Raw genomic sequence first — 24,837 nt, 5'->3', positions numbered from 1 at the left:
CAAAAAGAAAATTTTATTTGGACTTTATATGGCATGGGTAAGTTTGTAATTTCTTTATTCTTTTTCAAACCTATAGAACTAATAGAACTCTCTTTTCTAACAATAATTAATTGAAAAAAAAAAAAACAAAACAAAACAAAACAAAATAAAACAAACAAACAAACAAACAAATCTAGAAATCTAGTGCAACTAAAAATATAAGCAAATTGCCAAACCTAATAAAACTTGTGCCTTTCTCTTGGGTGTTTTCTTTGTTTTGTTTATCACTTTTCTCTTCATTTTTAAGTTTTATTTTTTACTTTGTTAGAACGGTCTATTCCTAAGACCACCTTATCACAAATCGATCAAGCTATAAAATCGGCTTTGTTTGCAGTGGAAGTTCCATCATCTTTTATTTTGAATGTGTTATTGTCTTGCATGAAAGGAATTCCTTTAGAAATACTAATTAGGAATGTCCTTGCTGCAAGTGAGATGTTATCAGAGCAATCAGCTTCACAGCTAGCAATAGTACTCGTACCTTGAATCTCAGGGTCTTCTTTCAATACCTCAAAATCATTACTATACAGAAATACTGGAGAGGGTTCGAGATCAAGCCAGGCATTAGCTACAGAGATTCAAATCCAGACTCCAGGAACATCCAATTTAGTCGGCATAATATGCCTTTACTGAAACGCATCAGGACACTAACATGTGTTTAGCATCTCCCACTACGTATACACAAAAGATTCGCAACCCACCACTGAAGGCTTTTGCAGATGCTTAGAAGCCATTTCTGGTAGCACAAACATTCGCCACTAATGTACATGCTGAAATCTATATGAGTGGAACCAATTGGCTCCGATATATCACAATATGTTACTAAGACTTGACCGCGTGAGTTACAGAAGAAATCAAAGAAAACATGTGTACTGAATCCTCTTGATACAGCGAATTTGTTGTTGCAAACCCCCAATTCACAACCCCATTTCTGGTTCATCTTCATCTTTCTGCCGGTAGGGGAAAATTAATTGGTCCTGTTGTCTCCACTGCGACTTAAGTTCATTGATAGCCTTGGTCGCAGCTGCTGCCACCGTCGGGTTGGAGTCCATCGACAACCTCTGTGGAATGCACTCAATTTTAGAGCTCAGAAAATATAACTAACGATTCATATTTGACGCTCACATAGGGTATATCAAGGCAACAATTCATTATTTGTGCTTGAACCGCTTAAATCTGTGCACTTGGTAATCCATAGGTCTTGCACATAACCATCAAAGTAAAATGATACCTGAAGTGCGCCCATGCCTGCATTCCCAAGCGTCCATAACGATGGTGCATCAGCTAGTGCATCTGCCAATGCAAGGCTGCACATCCCACGAGCTCTTGTTCAAAACTAGCTCATGCAAAACCAGAAAAGGGCATGACACGTGTAGCGGATGGATACAAAGTACACAGTGAACGATATTCAGCGGGCACTTTCTCAACTGTGCGCAAAATCTAACCCTTCCGTAAGGTATTTCTAAATGTACAAAAACTGTACGATGGATCACTTCCGCCAAGAAGTTACAATTGTCTACATCATTTTCAAATTTACGACGATTTGAACGATTCTCTTAAGAACCACGAAGAGCAAAGGAAATGTCATTCATTTCCAAGCGGTTTCATTTTGATAGGGAAATGTGAACTTACCGAGTAGCTACATCAGGAGAGCTTGCAATTTCAGTCACTAACAACGCCCCACTTCCACCGTCAACCTCCTCCATGTCTAGCAACGCAGCCACGATAAACTCTAACTGCATTTACGTCAAAAAACTTAACATATTGTTCCTCAAACTCATTGGCGTACTTTGCAAAACAAAACTTGCACACAAGTTACATAGTAATTTAAAGTGTTTCGGCTTCAGACTGATAAAAGTGTAAGATGGTGAAGAACAGCGTTCTAGTTGGCCACAGACCTCATCTGGGTCAGTGCACTCCATGCCCTCTGCCTCAACAAACGCTGACGCCATCTTCCAGTATGCATCCTACAGCAATCCCACTCGAATTTTCTCAAAAATACATTTCTTTTTCTACTTATTTCTCTAAGAGCAACAAGTGCAAACTGCAGTTTCTTTTCCCCATAAAAGATCTCAGAATAGTATGTACCGAGGTATATTTAATTAGAAAATATGGCGCAATAACATACAAGACAAGATTCTGAAAAGAGAAATCCTGAAACCAAGAAGTCAAATCACCCTGCACTTATGTCCGTTGTGTTTAGTGTGCATGCTGGTTCATACCTTAACTTCAACGATACAACTAACAAGCACGAATGCAACCAACTGTTGTAAACCGACTAATTAAGGCATGTTTAATCTGAAAAGCTGTCTGACCTGAAATGCTACTAGTCCTTCTGCCATCGGATCGATGTTTCGCAGGTAGCTTCTAAATCCTTGATTATCTTCTGCTGCACCCCTTTCTGCGTTATCCTTACTAGCATCTACCTGTGAAGGCTTATTTGACCTGCACATTTAATCAAGAACAAGATGACGTCACTTGTTTCTATAACTGCAAATTGAAACCTTGAAAACCATGTCTACTTACATACAACATGATTTTCTAAGCTCGTCAAGAAGTTAAGAATCCATGCAAAGAAAAATCGTCGCCAATTTGCAAAACTGACCTAGTTTTCAACGTGCTGACCAGAGCATCGTGAACATTCTTGACTACCAGCACAGCAGCGTAGAGGTCTTCCATAGCTCGACGACGAGCTCGTAAGTCTGCCAGGCGCAAATCCGCCTGTAACGGTAAAAAAACAGAATATCGTCATAACAAGCACAGAAGAGGCAGCGAGAAGTGATCAAGACGTAGTAGCAGAAATTGTACGCTAACTATCCATATCTACTGAAATATAAAGGAAATTCCATCTTTTTTATTGCCTAATAAAGAAGGCTTACATCCAGAGCTCCGTCACTCCAATGTTCCTCAGCAGCACTACTTAGTTCCATAGAAGCAGTCTCCGTCAACCCCTGCTCAAATGAAAGGAAATTATGATTAGCTATACTTCAGTAAAAATCAACACCAACTGCATAACTTCGTACGCTGCACATCACATATAGAACTAATTCTATACCAATATCCGCATAGAAGTATCAAGGTCCACCCAAATTAGTATCCCAATTTTTGTAAAATTTTCTTCTGTTTGGAAAAATAAGAGCAGCCAGAAACTGACCAAAGCAATATGACGAAGACGCAACATATCCCTGCGTGCTTGAGTATCCAGCTTCAGCACGTCTTCTCGTGCACGAGCTGCAAAGGTCGTACCACCGATTTGGTTCAGTTGAGGTCTCACCGGTATAAGCCACTCACTTAGGGTATCTAAAAGAAGAACTTTATTTTCAAACAAACACAGTGTGCTCCACCGTAGGTGCCGTAACATCCAAGCGCACAATGACCCAAAAGTAATCCTATCTGAGATGAATTTCGCGGCTTACCATCAAGTTTCAAAAACCCTGAGCCCAGAAGTGCAACACCCTCACGAGCTCTCATGTCCAGTCGCAATATTTCTCTGCACAGATTGAGACAAGAGAAAACCAATTAATCTCATTACAGAATAATCCATTTCCATCCTACCTTTGCTCTAGTCATCATCGATGTATGTCGCTGCGAACCCGAAAGTCTCAGAAACCTACATGAGAGCCTTATCAAACTGAAAAGCATCGCAATCCGCAGATTTACTGTCAGGGGATCCACAAAGGACTGCAAGCAACAAAAGCTTTTGATTAAGATACATCTTAACTACTGGTATTTTACCACTGAGTTCCGAACAAGTACTCTATCACCTTACAACTGATTTCCAGGTGCAAGTAGAACATTCATAGAAGTGCAATCACTGTTGAAGACATAGTTCCGACGGGTTTTTCCCACAACCCATCAACTGCCATAAAAAATAACTTGACTCACAGCTGCTAACGTTCATACATGTGGCAAGCAACGAGAGTCGACTACCAAGGCAATTGCATGGTCAAAGATCCTAGCAACACGCACCGTGAAAGCAACAGAAAATCATTGCGAGCTCGTTCATCAATGTTCTGCGCAGCTGCACACATCAACATAGCATCGTTGACGGCGCGCCGAGCAGCTTCCGCAGGTCCACCACATTCTTTCTTCGAGGACTGAGACAACACAGACTTTTGCCCACTTACACTACACATCTTCTCATCGACTTCCACATCGCTCTTCATTTCACATCGGCATCCTGTCTTGAACACTCTGTTTTTACTCCTGTGGTGGCCATTATTTCCTACACGTGTGCTCAGTAATATTTGTGTGCATCCATCCCTCAGGAGGCTTGATGCCGAGAGAGACATCTCTTCAGACTAGCGAGTGGGATAGATGAAGTCTGTCAGTTCGGGTTATGGCAGCAAATGTCGAATCTAGCAACGCCCAAGGATTCCGGCCTAGTTCCAGCTATGGGAGTTCAGCATCCTCCAATAATAAAACCTCTTACAATTCGCAACTTGAGGAACTAATTAAAAAGCACTTTGTGCTTTAGCAACCATCTTGCAAATTCCACACCCTAGGATATTTGTTCCCTAGAATTTTTGTTTCACCTGTCACTTGAGGTTTATGACGCTGACTACCTGAGACTGCCTGATTGATCACTGCACCCCAGAGCGGCGCAAAACCCAGTACTTCCAACCCACCTACAGATTGGACAACTATTTGAAATCGTAAAAACTCTTCCGCTCCACCTGCATTGTGAAACAACCGTCAGCTAAACCCATAAACAAAGACACATCTCTCTGCGCGCACACAAATCATTCATAAATTTCGCTTACAGGAGAAAAACTCAACTTTGCAAATACACCAAGTAGTTAGATCCCCAGGATTTTCCATAAACACAGCACAATTAAAGATTTCAGACGAAAGCAACACCTGCCTATCGTGCGTAGCGGAAAAAAAAAAAAAAAAAAAAAAAAACACTATATCTCATCAAGGTGACGTCCACCAATAATCCACACATTACATGCAAATTGAACACAACCAATAATGTCACATGTTGCGGATTGCAAACCTAGTAATTGAACGGAGGCAAGGAAGTGGACCACTTCAAGCTATCTATCTTCCTCTATTGGTACACTCAACACCTCAACTTGCAACAACGTCTAAGTCTCAATTCAATATGTGTGAGACCTAACAGACCCACCAAAAATTGGGACTGCACTGGCAGGGGTATAGAGCTGGGGAGAAACACGCGGATGCACATGAGTCGAGATGATGCAGCGAAGAGGAAGAGGGGGCCTCGACCACAAAACTCAAGCACAGTGCGCACACGGGTGGAGTTCGAGGCTTTTGTGCATAGAAAGCAGGTCTATCTCTGTCTCTGTCTCGCCAACATTTGATGTCGGTTGATGCGGCGAGATACGTGCACGTCACAGATTCCAGAATGAGTGAGATCGTTTGCTCCAGAATCTGGTGCGAGTGCGAGAGCCCACTCCGCTGCCTGACGGTAGGATGAACGCTGCGAGGCCACCTTTTGTTTCCGTCTCCTCTATTTCCAACGCTCTTGGTCTTCATGGAACTGGCCTTCCACTTGCTTGCTGCCAGGCCATTTCTTTGACAAAATCCATTTGGGTCATCTACAAATAAAATAAATTAGGGAATTCTTAAATAGACCCAAGGGAATCTTAAATCAACCAACCCATAATTAAAAAAATAAAAAAATAATGACCTCTAGATTCAATTTCCCACTATTGAATCTGCAACCAATAAAAACCAACCACATTCATTATGATTACCATATCAAGGATGAATCTATTTAGTAATAGCATGGGTCTATTCAACATTCTCCATAAACTATTGCTATTCTCTCCAATTTGATTATCAATTACATTATTGAGTATTTAATTGTGCTTACAGGATAGTTCTTGATGTTTGAGGTGATTATTGATGGGCTTTCTCTTAAATAAAATTACAATGCAAAATCAGGAATTGTTATGTCTCGTGGATGTTTACAAAAAACGGATAAATACTTCATTTCAACAAACTTTGGTTCTTTCATGGATATCAAAATGTGGTTCCACTTTCAATTTTGTATTAGTTTTGTCCAGATGTAAATTCATTCTATGTTGAAAATAGATAATCATGAGATTGGTAAAAATCAAGATCTAAGAGAAATAGATTTCTTCAATTACAAAGTTGTGATGGTATAGCTATTATTTATGTATGTATATATATATATATACATACATACATACATAGACAATTTTTCCAAAGCAAACTGCAATAAGATAAAAAAGTCTACAAGTTAGACCACTAATATAAGTAGTAAGGTCTTGCAAAAAAATAATCAAGGAGTGTTTATATTTAGAGTATTTATAAATTAAGGTAAGAGGCCAAATTTTTTAAATCTTATAATCAGTCAAAATTAAAAAGTTTCGCTTAGTTCAACTTAATGCCTAGAAAAATCAGCTTTAAGGTCTTCAAAGGAAAAGATGAGATGGAATGCACCTTTATTTTATATGGCACAAACAATATTTTTTCTAAAATTTCCATTAGACTCATGTCGAGAGGTTATTTTATAAAAAAAATAAAAATTTATATCATAATTCCTAAAAATATTCACCAAAAATAAGTGATAGTTTTTTAATACATTTTATAATTTTTAGAATAAAGATATGACTTGATATATTTAAATTTGTGATAAAAAATTGCTTTAGTCTATTTTATAACTTCATTTTTATTTATGAAAGACATTGTTATGAAAGACAAAAAAATATACAAATATTGAGCACATACACTAAATCCTTATAGTTCAATCGCTTCATTTATGAAATAAAAATGTCAAAATATTGACACTACGACAAGAACATCTCATTAAAGATAATAAAAATTTAATATATATTAATACCAATTACAAAATATATTGCTATATATCATCACTTTCTTTCATCTTTTACAATCTCTTTTAATATATTTAAATTAAAATTTTTAAAATATTATAATTTTATCATATTTTTTATAGTCTTCAATAATCTAACATATCCAAAAATACAATATATCAACTTAATAACAAATCAAAATGATGTCATTAATCCTAAAAATATCTTTAAAAATAATTATATTAAAAAAAATTATTATTTAATTTAATATTTTTTAATTTTTAAAATTACTTTTTAAATCTATTTATAGATTTTTTCTTTTTTAATATTAAAAATATTAGTTAAATACAATAAAATAAAATAAAATAGATATAACAAAAATTTATAAAATTCTTAATGACAATCAAGGACAAATTGAAATAAATGCATGAATTTTTTTCTTAAATGTAATATTGATATAATGGGAGAAAACAAAAAAAATCATCAAATAGTTTTTTATTTAAAAAAAATTATAGTAGCTAAGATAAATTTTAAGATCCACAATAAAGAGTTTTTTTTAGAATCGTGGCTTTTTTAAAAAAATAGCCTCATTAACTTGTAGGTGCTACTAAACCAATGACTATTTATTTTGATGTAAGAACTTTGAGTATTTTATATCAACACATGTATTAAATTGTTATCATGTTCAGATTTGTACTCTATCACTTATCAGTAAGGAAAATAACAATGTTTATTAGAAGCCTCTTTTTAGTGTCATTGTCTTGCATCAAAAGATAAAAATGTGGCTTTTAATCACTAACAAATAATTATTATGAAGTTAAAGTAATTTTAACATAATTCAATATTAAATTATTATTGATTCGAAATTCCTTCTTTAATCAAACATGTCTTTAGATCCTCTTCTGCATGATAATGAATGTGATTCTTTTAAATTTCACAATAATAATAAAAATTAAATTTAAAAAGAATCTTCTCCATATATATATTCAAGAGGATGAAGTATAATTATATGTATAATTATACGTACTTCAAGCTAGTCACAATTCTTTAGATGCATGAAATTCTAGGTCAAACAAAACTTAAGAGTTAATCATAAGAGATTTTGAGTAGCCTCGAATATAATAAGTAATTCAAGACTTTCAACAATCATGTACCACAAAATATATGGTTGACAATAACTCCTAATATCATGACAAATTTACCAATTTTGTAACTAGCTGAATATCCAAAACTTAACATATATTTCACTCTTACTCTACATAAATATTACACGAAATGCAATCCCAAATCAATAAACTTCTCCATCACAATTTGCCACGCACCACAAATCCACTCTTCTTCTTAGAAAACTTGTCCCACCAAACCATGCAAAAACCTCAAAACAAACCAAACAAACAACATCTACCCTAATCCAATCCTGGAAAAATAACACACACCAACTGAATCATCAGATACACAACTACCATCCCATCAAAGATTCCTTCATAGAAAATACCACAAAATTAAGATCTCAAAACTCAATAACTCATACATCCACCCCCACACAAAAAAACACCAAAAACATTCCTGACTCTAAAACTCAACAATTTATACCATCAACTTCCACATATTTCGCACAGCTGTCAAAAAACGAAGTCGTTTGACAAAAAACTACACTATCACTCCCTCCCACGGCTAAGCCTCTCGTTCCATCACACTATCCTCCTCTAGACTTCACTCCTTCCTACGTCTACCATCACTCACAACTTCACACAACCTTCCCCACACACGTCTCTCCGCCAATCATTTCTCATACACACCATCCCCCATTCCACCGTCTTCCAAATAGGACAATCAACCCATCCATGCTCACCCGCTCAACTTCCCGCCACTCATACACAACACAACCACACAACACTATCCACCCTACATCATCACCTCTGCCTTCCCCTTCCAATCAATCCGCACCTCATCCTCAACACATCCCGCAATCAATCCCCATCACAAACTCCCTCCTACATGCACCACCATTCACATCAACACACCCATCCAAAACCCATCTCCAACGCACAAAACTCACTCCAAACCCCACCACCTCAAAACATACCAACCCATCCCCACAATCCCAAACTCCTCGTCTCTTACCACTCCCGCTTTGCAAAACACATCCGTTCCTCACCGTACAATTAAAAATTTAAAAATTTCTGTATTTATTCTCGTCCACCTCATTCGCCTGGACCTTCTAGTTGAACAGCCCTCCAAACGATCCGGCCATTCCAAGCCCTCCTAACATGCTACTGCCGCCCAGCTCCTGCAGCCGATTGTGCTGCTGCTGTTGCTGCGCCACAGCGGCGGCCAAATTCAACCTCGCGTTGTGCGCGTTCATGTGTCCCATTAACCCGCTCAGACCCCCCACCCCGTTCCCCCGCGCACCACCCCCCATACCTCTCGCGCTGTGGCTCCCCACACCCGGATGAGCCCCGCTGCTGCCTACTCCACCAATCCCTACGCTATTCCCGCTCCCCACCACACCCTCTCCGCTGTTCCGGTTCATCCCCACCTGACTGCTCACTATCGCCCCCAGGTTGTGCACGTTATTGCTGCCTCCCACTCCCACCATGTCCCCGCTCAGCCCCACGTTCCCTCCCAAACTCTCGCTCAAGTTTCCAACCATCCCATTCCCCGGGTTACCTCCCACCCCCACCCCTTGCCGCAACGCCACCTGGTTCTGGCTCACCTGCTGGTTCATCATCATCTCTTGCAGCAGCTGATGCACCCCACTTGAGCTCCCGTGATGCTTGCCCTGCGCTTGCTGCTGCTGCTGCACTACGCTCCCCCCATCCATGTTTTGCTGTACACATGAATCCCCTCGTGAGTACGCACTCACCCCTCCGCCAGATACCGACGGAAAACCATTCCCATACGAACTCATTAGGTTGCTCCCTGATGCCTGCACCGACCCGCCCACACCTCCCCCTCTGCACAACGACAACTGCTGCTGCCGCACGTGCTGCTGCGTCTGTAAGCTCCCTCCTACCCCATTCTGCCCGTTGCTTTGGTGGGATGCCACGCTCCCTCCCGACTCCAGGCTGTCCTGCAGAGATGTCTGTAGCGCTGCCAAAGAGTTGCTCTCGAAAAACGAACTCAGAGGGTCCGCCTCTGCCCCCCCTGATATCGCTTCCTCCAGCCCCTCCGCCCCCTGCCCATCCACTTCGTTCTCCTCCTCAAAATGCTCTTGTAACCCACTCAACCCCCTCGTATTCGTCTCCGCCAAAAGGCTCTGCAGCTCCAGCTCCTCTTGCTGCTGCTCCTCCTCTTGCTCCTGCTGCTCCTCTTGTTCCTCATGCTGCCCCCGCTGCTCCTGCTCCTGCTCCTGCTGCTGTTCCTGAAGCGCTCTTACTTGCGCGATCCGAAGCATGCTTCGACTGCTGCCGTCGCTTCGTCGCGGAAACTTATGCAAACTTGCTGCATTGTCAAACAACCTTCCCAACCTCAGCATAATATCAACAACGCGCCGCACCCTACCCTATCCCATTCGCTTTCCAATCCACCCTCACTCCTGCTTTCCCCACTCATCCCACCCACCCACACTACCAACCCAACACACCACACCCAATCCATCAAATCCCATCCCGCACCACAACAGCGTACCCATCGGCCCGTAACCGTTGTCCCGACTGTGGTCTATCAGGTCTTTCATGCTGTTCACCACCTCCGATATCTGCACACAGACGCGCCGTCCCAGTGCTCTCACGTCAGTCCAAACCCGACCATCCGCACCCATCCACAATCCACGATCCACGATCCTCCCACCCTCTCACCTGCAGACACCGCACGTAGCGCTTCGTGTACCCAAGGTCGTTCACCGTTGGCAGCTCCAAATTCTTCGCCAGCTGCCGCGCACTTGTCACAAACCTGCCATCACCCAACCCAACCCCACCCCACCCCACCCGCTCAGCCTACTCCTTCGCGTCCACACCACCACGCATCACTCATCGCCTCCACCAATTCCACGCCCCCTCAACTCTCCCCACTTCACTTCCAACCCATTTCCGTCCCTCCAACCGCTCCCTCCCCACTCCACCCCTTTCCTCCTGTCCTACCTCGACAACAACACCATCATGTCCCCAACTCCCCATCCAAACCACCTTCCGTTCCCCCACGTCACTTACAGATGACAGTTCGTTTGCATCTCTTGACCCGACGCTCCTGCTCCGCCGTTCTGTGAGCTCTGATACTTCTGCGATATTTGCACCAACTGGTTCACCTGATCACCACCCCATCCACCGCCCCGTCATTTCAACCGCACCCCTTTCCCTCTACATCCCTCCCACCCTTCCCTCCTCTCCTTCTCCCATCCCACACCCCACCTCCCGCCCAACCAACCCTCGCCACACCCCGCACCTACAATGTACCTGCGGCACGATCAGCCTTCGCGGAAGCAGCTCCTCGTGGCTCCGACCACAAAACTCCCACGACAGTATCTGCACATACCAACCACCCGCATCACCACTCCCCTCCCACCACTCTTTCATCTCCCTGCCCGTCCCCCACTCCGCTACCGCCTCTTCTCCCCACTGACCACACACACCAAGCACCCTTCCTATCCACTTCCCTGCCTTCCTCCACGCCGCACTCCCCGCCGACTCACCTTCCACTCTGCCGAAAACACGATCCGCAACTGTCCTTCCCGGACCACGCGTAGCTGCTCGAAAACGCTCTCCTGAATTGCTTTCCCGTATTTCAGCACCATGTGCCCCGATGCTTGCCGATACTCGTGCGGAACATCCACGAACAGCAGCTCCTCCTGGATCCCGCTGTCGAACTTCATCTTCATCAGCCTCGGCAGCACCTCCACTGTCGTCTCTGCACCATCCCACGCAATGCCCCCATCAGATCCCACCCCAATCTCCCCCACCACCACCTCCACATTCCCTGCATCAAAACCTCCACCCCACGTCACCCACCACCACATCCCCCGCCACTTACCGAAACCTCGTCCCGGATTCGTTCCACATATCTCGCAGTGCCAAACATCCTGCCAACGCCACAGTGCACCAACCACAGTCAACCACCCCCACTTCCTTGCCACCCAAAACTGCCCTTCCCAACTCCCCCGCCCAACAGCACCCTCACCGCACTACTCACACTCCCCCAACTCATGCGTCCCCGCCGCCTCCATCCATCCCTCACATCCTCACCCAACCTACTCCCAACCCTCCCTCCCACATTACCGCCTTCCCAATGCCCACCTGTGGGAAAATCCCCGTCGGTTGACGACCGCCGCTCCCATACTGGCTCACGCACCACCTCTTCCGAGCATTTGCCGCAAAATACTCCCCCACAAAGTTCCGCCAAAACGCGATGTTGTTGTCCTGCACTCCTCAGCCCACACCCACCCGTCATTCACCACTTCCATCCCTGCTCCCGCCTCCAGACACTTTCCCCCCTCCCCCTACCAGGACCCCCTCCCTCTCCCTCTCTCAGAACCACCTCAACTCAACTCTACCACGCCCCCTCTCGCGCTGCCCACCCCCTCCACCGTCGCCCTACTTACGCCTACATACCCCACGTCCATCCCCACACGCTCTCATTCAACCTCCTACCCCGCACTCACAGGAGGCCGATGCCTTTGATGATACAGATACTGCATAACCCTCCGACCGCACACTCCAGCCTCGACATCTTCATGCTTCCTCGCCCCTGACATCCATCCACCAAAACGCCCCTATCATCCTTGCACACCATCACACCACCTTCCAAACAACCCAATCGCTACGTCCACAACCCTCCTATTACAACACCACCACCACCACGCAACCCATGCAACGCGTCAACGCTCCCAGCTCCCATGCCTCGCCCATCCCACGCAACTACTCCTTCCCCCTCCTACACATTCCACTCCTCCTCCCCCATGCCTATCCCAACACCACGCTCCCGCAACATGCATTCCCTCACACCCCACACCCTTCTCCCTCACCCACGACCCCCTTCCCCCACGCTCACGAATTGACTACCACCTTACCCCTGCACCCGTTACAAACCACACCACACCACACCACACCACCTCACTCGACCGTCAGAATACTAACCCACACGCCCCCATTCCTCAACGCAATCCTCGCCACCCCCACCCCCCTGCGCCTCCATGTGAACGCACGCCCACCTGATGACTGCAACAGATTTGCTTGCTGCTGCTGCATCTGGACTTGTTGCTGCTGCAATTGTTGCAGTTGGATACTCGTCATGTCGCGCACGTGCTGCTCCGACAGCCCCTGCAGCACTCGCTGCTGCTGCAATACGCTCAGATGGGCCTGTATCTGTTTCGACTGCTGCCTCTGCAGAGCTTCTTGCAGCTGCATCTCAGCCGTGCCACCCACATTGTTACCGGACCTCAATTGCTGCATTGCCTGCTGCCCCAACTCCTCCCCACTTCCCATCGTCAGCACCGCTCATACCCATCTCTAACCCCCCACCCCGTCTCCACCATCCCTCCGCACCACATCCCCGTGCCACCCTTCTAACACCACGCATCGCATCCTATCCACAACCCCGACTGCACCCTACAACCTCACACAACTCCCCGCCACCTCCTCCCATCCTATCGCACACGACCCCCCAATGCTTCCATTCTCACCCCTCACCTTTTGATCCAGCTCCATTTCCGTCTCCACCTCCAGCTTTGGCCTCATCAATTGCTGTTGCCCCTGCTGGTTCTGCAAACTATGACCCGAGTACTGCGCATCCGCTTTCACACCAGACACCCCCTGCTGCGACGCTACCCCGCCCGCCTTCCCCTGCATGCTGCTCCCATGCCCCACACCACCTCCTAACACCATCGACTGCTGGCTGCCACCACCACTCACAACCTGCGATCCACTCCCACCCACTTGACCCGGAAACCCACCGCTCTGCTGCCCGCCACCTCCGTGCTGAGACCCTTGCACTCCTCTCTCTTGCTGCATTGACTGCATCGACTGCGACAGCTGCGAAAGCGCAGTTGTCGCTGCTAGCGGAGGTGTACCTGAACGCGCCTGCTGCTGATGCACCAACAATTCCTGCACACATCGCCCAACGCCCACCACCGTCACACCACACTTGTTAAATGCAATAGAATCCCACTCTCACCACCATCCCACACCCCCACCATTCCCCCAAACGCCATCCCATCCCCCACACCCCACCCTCTATCCATATCCTTACATCCACCTCGCCATCCCCACCTCCCGCTTCCGCCCACCACACCATTCTCAATCTTCCATCACCATCCTCCACAACACCGCCCCCCATGCGCACACCACTCCCCACTCCATCGCCCCTCTCCATCCACCACACTTCAAACCCCGACTCACCTGCTCCTTACACACCACCCCATTGCTCTCGCCTCTGCCCGCGTGCCCGTCTCCCTATCCAATCCACGCCCCGCATACTACCACCCCCCAACTCGCCCCACTCTCCCTCGCCACCACCTTACCTGCTGCTCCATTCGCGCCAGCCCCGAGCTCCCTTGCTGATTCGCCATCGAATTCCCGATCGTCGACGTGATCGACGCCGGTGATGCAGGCAACCCCATCCCGCCTAACCCAGACACTGCCATCCCCTCCGACGCCCCAAGGCTGCCTCTCTGCAGATCCAGCAACTCCGAGTTCGACCCCGTCACCAAAGAGCTCACACCCACGCTCCCGCCCAAGCTCTGAGCAATACCTGCAACACGCCCACCACACCATCCGCTCTCAATCCCAACTCCGCGCACCTGCACCTACGCTACTTCCACCCCCTTTCACTCCACCCTTCAGCACCGCAACAACAACCACACCAAAATCACACCATCCCGCACCCAAACCCACACACACGCGTTCCCCGCCAAGCCAATCTTCCGCCACCAACCTGTGAGCCCGGCATTCGAAACCCCGTTGAGTAGCCCATTACTCGGGTACCCTGCCAGCATATTCACGCCTCCGAATTGAGACCGCCTCGCTGCAAGCGATGATAGGATCGGCTGCGACAGCCCGCTCCCACCATGATTGCCCAGCAGCACATTGCCGGACCGGACAAGAGAAGGCGCCGAAACTGTGTGTGCGTGAGCACCAGCCATCTACGGCAAGGCTGGTATCTTCGAGCTCGCTACATCAGTCCCACGCCCGCTAGCTGGAATCACAGCCCACCCACATTCGCCCGCATGTGCCCACTTTCATTCCGCCTTCTACCGCACATCTGCTTATGGACTGCAGCCACCGGGCAGGGCGCCCAAGGGCGCCCTGATCCGGCAGCCTACCGTTAATGCTTCGCCACAGGTGCACCTAAAGCGCGACACGAATTGCACGGGGCTTTTTAGCGTAACTAGACTCGTCCAGAAAACCGCGCACTTGCACTCTATGGCAGCGCCAACGCTATTCTTGGTGGATTAACCCTCCCTTGAACACGCACACCTCCCATTTCCCAGGATTGGCTCCGGCGTTGCAATTACTGTGAGTTTCATTTGTGTTTGTTTCGCTAGCGTCACCCGAAGCGGTCCACACGGACGACCACGGATCCACCGATGCACTTATAGCTCCATAATCTCTCAGTGCACAGGCCCGATATCACTTGCCAATGCTCGCCACATCCAATCCACGCCACCCCAGAAATGCTTGCGCACCACTTCTCGCGCAACTCGCAACACCGGAACCCTGCGTTCCGTTTAGCCGTGTGTGGCCACACACCGACATCGACATCACCCCCTCCCTCTCACCAATGTCAACCGCATGCCCAGCGCTACCATCGTTGCCGCTACAGCCCCATGCTACGCCTCCCCACCATGGTCCGCCAACTCTGTGTCCACCATTTGCACCCCTGTAAGGTCCCTACAACAGCGCACAAACCACGCACCCTCAGGCGCTGTCCCTTCGAGCCCCACCGACATCCACCCTCCGCCCGCGTCCAAGCTGCTTACGCACTCCCAAAGTAGGTCGCCCTCTCTCCTCTTCGATCAAACCTCATGGTGGGGCCTGCGAATCAGTCGCGTCCAGCTCCCCTCGTCACTTCTCGCACCAACTCACAAAATCCCCCGGAACAACCATCTCCCCTCCGGGGTCCCGTTTCCTCTTAGTCCAGCTCAACCGTTCCTCGCGAAATTTGAGTACGCGAATCCACCCACATCAGCATTACCGTGCTTCGCCTCGCACACGCATCCGCGTACGTCCACAAACCACCCTTGTTCACAAGACACGAAATAGAATACGGAACGATGTCATCGCCAACAAAAAGCAAGCTTTGCAGGATTCCGAACCGTGTAACCCGGCTCCCGCGAACTCGAACTTGCTGTGGAGCACCCAAGAAGATGCAACGCTGGCCAACAAACGCTACAGGCGAGCTCGCACTCTCATTTCGACCCGCCCCAGTTGCGAGCTCCGGGCGCTGCGATTGAGTTAGCTTCCGGGGGTGCCCTTGCAAGACAAAAGCGGGCATGGGGCCCTCTCTCCCTTGACGCACCACCACCTTGAGAGGTGCAGATCGGGCACTGTACCACTGGGCCACGAGTTCACGGCAGAAGGAAGTTAATGCCAGGTCGGGGATTCAGTCTTTGCTTCTGCGCAGTCACGGCCCCATTAGCCATTTGACATGACCCCTTGCTCTTCGTACGAGGTTGCTATTTCGGGGGTTTTTAGTATTATTTCTTGTTCTTTTATTACTTTTGGTGAACCACTATTTGAGTGCTCTGTGTGTCTTTGCTCTAAGTAGTATTGCATGACCTGAGACACCAGCTTCAAGCTTCTAATTTTAAACTGTGTTACAGAAAATAAATTGCATAGAATGTTAGTAGTAAGGGAGTGATAATATGGATTAATTACAACAAAATCCCAATCATGTATGTGGAATTTGGATTAGCTGAGGCTAAACAACCATATTTAGATACTTCCTTCCATAAATATTGGAGTGATGTGTATTGCTGAGGTCATAGGGTATGTTTGCTGTTTCAGGCATTCTCTGCCCACCACAAGGCTGAGCAGCAACCCCTCCCCTTGTCCTTGGTCTTTGGGGATTGTACTTGTGCCCTACTGTCCCTTTTGGCCTCCAGGGACTACGTGAGAGAGTGTCTGCACTTGACAGAGGTTGCTTATGTCCAAACTGGGTGCATGCATCACTGGATCATTCTTAGAAACTGTACTGGATCATTGTCTCCTTGAGTCTGGTTTTTCACTCTAGTGCCATGACATGATGATGGAACTTCAAAGCTTCCCTGTTGCTTCTTGCCATGTGTGGTAACAGTTCCTGATTTGGGCAGTTTTCTGCAGCAGTGTATGCTCTGCAAGCTCGCTGCAAAAATATGGTTGAACTATTGGCAGCCTAGGTAGTCACATACAGCTCTGAAAACACATTGGTGTAGATGTGTGCAAATTTGGGATCAGGTCAGACTGTCTTTTTAGAATGTAATAACTGGCACCTTGCATTATGGTTTCATCAAAGGTGTGAGATTAAATTCTACTGTTCCATCATATTTGTTAATGAAATTGAACACACAAGTTTGTGGATTAAAGCTTGTGGCTTCTCAACTCAATAGGGTCAGATCTATTTGGAGTTTGAAAAGTTGTGTGGTATTTGTAATAAAAACATATCATTACCATACATTGAATGTGCGGGCATTGTACACAACCACTGGTGGTCAAGAAATATGTTGACTAGAGTTGCACAGGTTGACCAAGTTTAAGAAGTTATGCTGATGTTTTTGTAAATTTATTTTAGGCATAAACAAACAAAAAAAATGAACAGTTATACAGTAAGCATGAGTCTTTATTTTGTAAAGGGAGATTATAAGCCAATGTTTTTACTTTTGCATAATATTGTAGTATCTAATTCTGAATTAACAATCTAATGCATTTGTACATCTCTACAAATGTGGTTATAATTTTTCTTCATATATTCTAAAAGATAAATTGTTAAATAATCTCCAACACAACTTCCAATTGTGTTATCAAATGTTTTGAACACACCAAATTTGAGACTTCTTTGAATTTTCTATTTATAGGAAATCTATTTTTTTCTCTATTTTTGTTTCTTTCAAGGTTAATTTTTTCACAAATAACAAATTGTTTTAACAGTAGCTTTTAATGTTTATTTACCTCTAGACTCTTTTTTTTTTTCATTTTATTTAGTTTTTGGTCTACAAATCAATATGTTCAAATATTTAGTCTGAGATGAACTGGTAAAAGAATTTCTTGAAAAAAAAAAAAAAAAAAAAAAAAAAGCCAAAATAAACCCTGCTGGTGTTTTTCTTTCTTTAGATATATATATATATATATATATATATATATATTTGAATGTTCCAAAAAAATTTAACCCATACATACATACATACACACACACACACACACATATACATATATATAACTATGTGATATTCTTTTTAGTACCACAAGCCCTTTTGGCATCTTGAAGTTCTTGTAAAAATTGCTCCAAGTTCCCTTAAGGTTGCAATGTGGCAGTGTCCCATAATGCTTGCCATGTCAAATATATAAAATTTATTTTAATGTGAGGATACCAAAATCCACAATTAAATAAATATATATATATATATATATATATATATGTTAATAGCTACGTTAATATACAGAGTTATAAATTGCAACAGCCTAAAATGTTCACCCAAGTTGATATTAAGCTAAAAGTTTGTTGAAAATAATGTTTAAGAATAGCAATGTTTAATTTTTTGAACCTTTAATATACATATTATTAAACATGATTCAAAACTAATATTTTACTTCAATTTTGATGATTATTGATTCAAATTCAAAATACAACTCTTACAAAATAAAATATTTTCAGGGTATACCAAATGTTAAAATGGTAGAATATTTTGTACACTTACTTCTGTTGTAAAAATAATAACTACTTTTAGGTAACTGTTAAAGACGACTTTAAAAACATCTAGTATGAAATGGTGGTATCAATGGTGGTATCAACAGTTATTGTTTCATTAGGAAAAAAACATGCAAGTTTTTAAGAAAAGTAACTGTATTATTCAAAACAAAAACACACCAACATGTACTTGTTAAAAATAAAGCTATGTCATGTATACTAATAGCAACCATTCAAGAGCAAATGTGAAGATTGTTACAGGAATTTTGGAAAGAAAGTGGCCTTTGTAACATAAAAAAAGATTCTCAAAATGTTCAATTGGTTTGAAATTCACAAAACCCATAAGCACCAAAATGGGCTATGGATGGCCTGGTCCAGGATAGAGACATTTCGAAAGGTCAACACTGTTCTGACTTGGAACATGTTCTTCAATTAAAGGGTCCCCCCCTCCCCCCCCCAAACAATAATAATGGACCCTCCTCTTTCTTTCTTCTTCTGCATAATTCTTCTTCTAGAAATGGGCCTGACTTGAGGCTTTGAATCTAACTATTCCTCCATGTATGTATATGTTAAGTGGTAAAACATATGTTTAAAGTATTGAATGAAGTTTAATAAGATGAAAGATATAATTTTTTAAAATATATGGTAGGATTTTTTGAAGACTTTCACTACATTTATTGCAGAAGTAACACTGTGAATTGATAAAGATATTATGACTTCAAATGAAAAAATAAATAAATAAAATGAAATTGAAACTGAAATGAACATGCATACATGTCACTGAGTTTGCTGAAAATGCTTTACACAATTTCATTGAAAATATTTTAGACATAGTAATACAAAATTATAATGATTATTATTACTGACATTTTCGAAGATTCTACAAGTTCATGGTTTTAAAACCTAAAGGAAAACTGATAGAGTGATATTTTTATACTGTTAAAACTTTTTTGATCTCAATGCATTCAAAATCATGATCGAATGCACTTTTTTAGTTGTATAATAGATATCTAATTGGACATATCACTATATGTTGTGGTTACTAAACTTCGTGATTAATTGTTTTTTTTTAAAGAGTAATTGGGCAATGCTATTCCTATGCAGAATGAGAGTAACTATATGATTTTCATTCATTTCATTTATTATTAATTATACAATTTAGTATGCTCTAGATGTAATAATGTAGAAGGATTACTATGAGTTTATAATTTATAAAAATATATTTTAATAAATGAAAATTTATGCACAAATCCTTTGATATTACCAGAACATAAGCATTATGTAAAAGCAATTCATAAAATTTGATGTAATTTCCAAATCAATCTAACATGGTAAAAACAATCATATTAAACAATGTTTCACTTGAACACAAGGTTTGATATCATATTTGATTTACACCTCCAAATATATCTCGAATTTATTATCTTCTTAATGAAGCAAAATGAGATAACTTAAGATAAGTTAAACAAAAAGTAGTTTTTTTCTTTTTTCTTTTTCCTTTCTTCCTTTTTTACTCCACTATTTTTAGAAGCATAATTGTCTACCTTCGTTGTGTACGAGGGGTCTTGTTAATGTGGGTTAAAAGTACCCACTGCGGTAACTTTTCACTTACCTCAAGTAAAATGTTGTTCTTACCCTCCATGGGTAACTTGGTTGACCCTGTCACCAGATCAGGAGAAATCTCACTATCCAATCGGATTGCAACACGTGGCACATAGCGATTCGCTTAAGGATTGTAATGAAGTGGAAGAGTCAGTGGGGGCTAATACCGAGGTCTAAAAATACTATTTAGAAAACCATGGGAAAAAATAAAGAAAGAAAAAAGAAAAGAAAAGGAAAGAAAAAAGAAAAGAAAAGGAAAGAAAAGAAAATTCATCTGAGTTCATAATGAGACTAACAGGGCATAGTCAGGCTCCACTAAACCCACTTTAGAGTTGGTTCTCATTACATTTATTTTGAATTAAAATCAAATAATCGCCATGAAAACTTTTAAAACTAAAAATAGATGTAGTGGACCTTACCATGTTGTTTTTTGAATAAATGTATACTAATTATTCTATATTTTATATTTTGTGTTTTTAATTTGAATTCAAGTCTAGAGTGTGGTCCTTGTGTCCTCTTGCAAAAGTCCTAAGAATTTTCCACCATGCTTCTCGTTTGTGCTCTTGTGATGACGTAGAGTCTGTGCCTGCACACAGTTGAAGCTGCTCATAATCTGCCACAGAGGATTAAAAAACACAGATTCCCCACCTTTAGACTGTCCATGCTGAATCTTCTTACTTTCTGGCCTGCTCAGTTCTCCTTGCAGAGTTTGCAATTTTACTTCCAAAATGTGAAGATTACGTTGTTGCAAGGGAAAATCTTATTTACTTCGTACGTTTTTTGAAATGTGTTCATATCTTAAAATTGATGATATAAACGAATACATGCATATACCTACAGGTGCACATGCTGACAAAAATTGTGGTAAGAAGAAATAATTACAAGTTTTGGAATACATAGAGCGCAACATGCATGTGGAATAATCTAAAGGCTGCCAATAGTAGAACCTTGGTAACAGAAACCATGTATCAGTAGCATTGAAAGAAAATCAATAAATAACTAAATAAAACAAAACAGGAATTTGCATTTTGTGACCTGGGGACAAACAAAACATGATGTAACACATTAGTGGATATTAAAGAAATAGAGTTATTTTTGTTTTTTTGTTTGACAGAATCTTCTTCTGACAAATCGATCCTGCATTGCCACTTTTGTTTATTATTTTGATAGTTTGGAATCACAAAAACTGACAATCGTGCTATTAGGATTCAAAACAAGTAGCAAACGCTTCTCTTCCACCTTGAAAACACCCACATGGATTTATGTGCATAAATGAGGGCATCCATCCGGCTTGAGAACGCATTTAGTAGAAAGAAACAGGAAGAAGAATGTTGAGGGCACTGCTGCTGCTGGATGTGTCGCTGGATGTGTCCATGGATATCCAAGCTTCTGCAATTCGTTGTGATGCCGTGTAATCCACTCAGTCTTTTCCTCTTGTTGACTCGTGAATATCTCTATCACTGTCTCTATTTCGTGGAAGTATTTTATGCCTCGGCTGCAGTTTGCAGCAAAAATCCTAATTCGACATTCTTTCTATAAGAGCTACTGTCAACCAACCGCAATTGTTAGTCGCTTATCTCGGTTGTTGTGATCAATGGCTGATGCAGGGGGACAATGTTCTTGCATTTTTGGAGTTGATTGAGCTTTAATGCTGTCAAGTTCGAGTGTTGGGCCTTGTCCGAGTGAACCTAGAACATGGTACTTGTCCCTCCTAGCTACCGGTACTGGTCCTCCAGATGAATGCAGATTTCGTGCCAAACTCTGTCTCCGTGTTTCAAGTTTCGTGACAAACTCAGGCGTAGGTCGCGGCCATGCTATCAAGTTAGAGGTCTATCAGATCGGTTACAGATTCTTAAAGTTCCTTCTTTCGACATGCTCCGAACGTGAGACACTAAAAACTAGAGATACACTGAGCTTACAAATGCTTGGTGGACTTGATTTGGACTAGTGTAGGGTGTTCCGCAAGTAGTTTTGTTGCACAAATTTCAAAATTATCAATATGTCTGAGCATTACCTACAAAAGTCGAGTTCAGTATCACTTTTCAGCACAGATCTTACAAACACAGAAGTATATGATTCAATGTAAAGATATGGATTTCACGTGAAAGATTTTTCAATGAAAGTATTATGAAGTGGACTTTACGCATCCTTGTTCAGAATCACACCTTTCAAATTGCATCGTTTAAATCAGGGAAAAAGGCAACATAAGCTGAGGTAGGTCTCTGGTCTGCTATTTAGCTAAAAAAATAATTTTTAATATCTGGCACGCAAATTCGCCCTCCGCCCAAATTTGCACTAGAGTCTGGATTCCTCGATTGCTGAACAATAGCACTGCACTCTGTTGTCCGTTCAGTAATTCAATTTCAAGCTCTGTGGGTTCGTAATCCATCATACTCTGCAGGATGTGAAATTTGACACGCTTCAACTGCTCAAGGTTTCAACTGACAAACGCTGTTGCAACTCTTCAGCTTCACTTGGGGTTTCGATGCTGAACTCTATTACAACCCGTTTCAACCTAATCAACACATGTGGAACTCACGTCATTGTCGTATATCACATTCTTCTACTTATGTTTGCAATCATATTACACTAATAAAAAAGTTGTTTAAATAAATACATGCGATTAGAAAAAGAAAGAAAGAAAAAGACCAATAATCAATATAAAATAAGATAAGTGAAGTAAAATAAAATAAGTGAAGATAAGTTAAGAAAATGGTGTGCAAATGGAAGTAGAAAGAAATGTAAAGGGAAGTACAAAGAAGAGCAATTTATCTCTTGGATCATAGTTATGGAGAAGTTTACAAACAATTTTTTTTTGAGTAATGTGGTCAGTGAAAGAGAAGGACCAAAGAAAGCTTAATAGTGAATTGGGGTGCAAAGAGACACATAAAGAAGTGTATAACAAACATGTAAAAACAAAAACATATAAAAAGAAAATTATTAACACTACATTACTACATTTCTAATTAATATTGCTACACTCCACATGACTTCCTTATAAACAACTAAATAACAATATGCTTGTTTATTTTTTTATTTATTTTTTTCTTCTTTGATTCAAAAAATAGTAGTTGTTGAGAGAGAGACAGTGAATATTTTATGAATAAAATAAGTTCCGAACTATTTTTAAAATAAAAATAAAATATTTGCCTAAAAAAATTGATGTAGTTTAGTTTAATTTTTATTTTTTTTTCCAAAAATACAAAAAAATTATTTATTATATTTATTAGATTTTTGGATCAATGTCAAAATTAAATGTTAAATTGCCAAATATGCCATAAGCATAAAAGCATGCTTTTTAGTCAATTGAAGTTATATAGAGGTTATGTAGGGTATAGCAATACCAATTGGGGATGTAGAGTTAAAACTTCTTTTATAATAAATATAGGATAATCTAAAGTAGTAATGGATAGGAGAAATATTAAAATATTTGAGAAAAAATTAAATTAACATTTGATAATATAATTCTGTAATTAATTAGATTGTTTATAATTACACACAAAATTATTGAAAGTGTAATCAATATAAGAAAAAACTAGAAGCTAAATCAAATCAAAATAGAAAACAAAGAATTTAAAGTCCGTAATTTAAAAAAAAATATATAACCAATATTTAAGCTAAAATCAATAAAAAATCAATTAATCATTAAGTATGCTTAAAGAATAATATATATATATATATATATATATATATATATATGTGTGTGTGTGTGTGTGTGTGTGTGTCTGTGTGTGGTAAGAATATAAGAAAAAATTATTTTGGTAATATTAAGTTGTGATAAATTATATTATGTTAGGTTTAAAAGTTATATTATATATATGAATATATAAAATACATATAGAAAATAAATTAAATATACATGAATAAATCATCTACATCATTATATATTAAAAAATAATTATAATAAATATACTTATAATTTAATATTAATTTTATATCCAAAAATATCTAAAATAATATCATTAAGACTAAAAATATAACTACCTTAATCTAAATATGCCTTATGTATTTCTCTATTATATATAATATATTAATTATTTTTTCTTTACCATTGAAGATAAGATATAAGAATAAATATTCAAAATAAGATGTATTTTTTAAATAGAATTTTAACTAAAATAAAAATTTAAAAATTATATAAAATTATAGTATTATTTAAAAAATATTAAAAAATATTATGAAGGAGTTATAATAAATTAAAAATTAAAAAATATAAAAATAGAAATCATAAAATTAGAATTTATTTAAAAAATAACTTAATTATATAATAAAAGAATTAAGCCTCACATCAAGATGCATAATTGGTATATGAGGTATCTTAAAAAGGCCTTAAGATCATAGACTTATTTTCCTATCTACTTCCAAGGTGTACAACCAATATAAAATCAATACATCTGCTTTTTGATAACTTATATATTTTCTTCAAAGGTGCTAAAATTTTTATAAAACTAATATATTTACTTTTAAGGTACTAAAAATTATATAAAATTAATAAATTTTCTAGTATTAAAGACATAAATTACAAAAAACCAAAAGATTAATATACTCTTATTCACTACAAAAGAGTAGATAATTACTC

The 24,837-nt window shown here is 41.4% G+C and overlaps 2 protein-coding genes and 1 long non-coding RNA gene across 5 annotated transcripts; 1 reads left to right on the top strand and 2 right to left on the bottom strand.

The window, feature by feature from the left end:
• Positions 1 to 636: 636 nt before the first annotated feature.
• On the bottom strand, positions 637 to 5,460 carry LOC112277149 (senescence-associated protein AAF, chloroplastic). Of its 2 annotated transcripts, none has more exons than XM_024509176.3 (11): positions 5,168 to 5,460; positions 4,006 to 4,712; positions 3,453 to 3,526; positions 3,191 to 3,267; positions 2,916 to 2,987; positions 2,642 to 2,757; positions 2,352 to 2,481; positions 1,935 to 2,003; positions 1,669 to 1,772; positions 1,268 to 1,343; positions 637 to 1,097 (listed from the first exon to the last, which is right to left on the bottom strand). In XM_024509176.3, the coding sequence occupies exons 2-11, from the start codon at positions 4,326 to 4,328 to the stop codon at positions 954 to 956; spliced, it is 1,185 nt and encodes a 394-aa protein (XP_024364944.1). In that variant the 5' UTR covers positions 4,329 to 4,712; positions 5,168 to 5,460; the 3' UTR covers positions 637 to 953. The 2 variants fall into 2 exon arrangements, with proteins under 2 accessions (XP_024364944.1, XP_090103678.1); XM_090247552.1 differs by having other exon boundaries at positions 5,036 to 5,322.
• A 3,554-nt stretch (positions 5,461 to 9,014) lies between these two features.
• Positions 9,015 to 16,275, bottom strand: LOC112277354 (uncharacterized). 2 transcript variants are annotated; one of them, XM_090247543.1, is made up of 13 exons: positions 14,709 to 16,275; positions 14,296 to 14,525; positions 13,466 to 13,879; positions 12,988 to 13,234; positions 12,439 to 12,524; positions 12,074 to 12,196; positions 11,811 to 11,859; positions 11,473 to 11,687; positions 11,237 to 11,305; positions 10,994 to 11,088; positions 10,643 to 10,736; positions 10,473 to 10,542; positions 9,015 to 10,286 (listed from the first exon to the last, which is right to left on the bottom strand). In XM_090247543.1, exons 1-13 carry the CDS (start codon positions 14,914 to 14,916, stop codon positions 9,064 to 9,066), a joined length of 3,123 nt encoding a protein of 1,040 aa, XP_090103669.1. In that variant the 5' UTR covers positions 14,917 to 16,275; the 3' UTR covers positions 9,015 to 9,063. The 2 variants fall into 2 exon arrangements, with proteins under 2 accessions (XP_090103669.1, XP_090103670.1); XM_090247544.1 differs by having other exon boundaries at positions 12,988 to 13,231.
• A 5,282-nt stretch (positions 16,276 to 21,557) lies between these two features.
• Positions 21,558 to 22,402, top strand: LOC149986308 (uncharacterized). The gene is made up of 2 exons (XR_016501049.1): positions 21,558 to 21,669; positions 21,866 to 22,402. It is a non-coding gene; the product is annotated as an uncharacterized LOC149986308 (long non-coding RNA).
• The last annotated feature ends 2,435 nt before the right edge of the window (positions 22,403 to 24,837 follow it).

This window comes from Physcomitrium patens, chromosome 25 (genome assembly GCF_059467195.1).
Source record: "Physcomitrium patens ecotype Gransden chromosome 25, ASM5946719v1, whole genome shotgun sequence".
NCBI classification, from domain to species: Eukaryota; Viridiplantae; Streptophyta; class Bryopsida; order Funariales; family Funariaceae; genus Physcomitrium; species Physcomitrium patens.
This window is presented reverse-complemented; position numbering and strand designations above follow the sequence as displayed.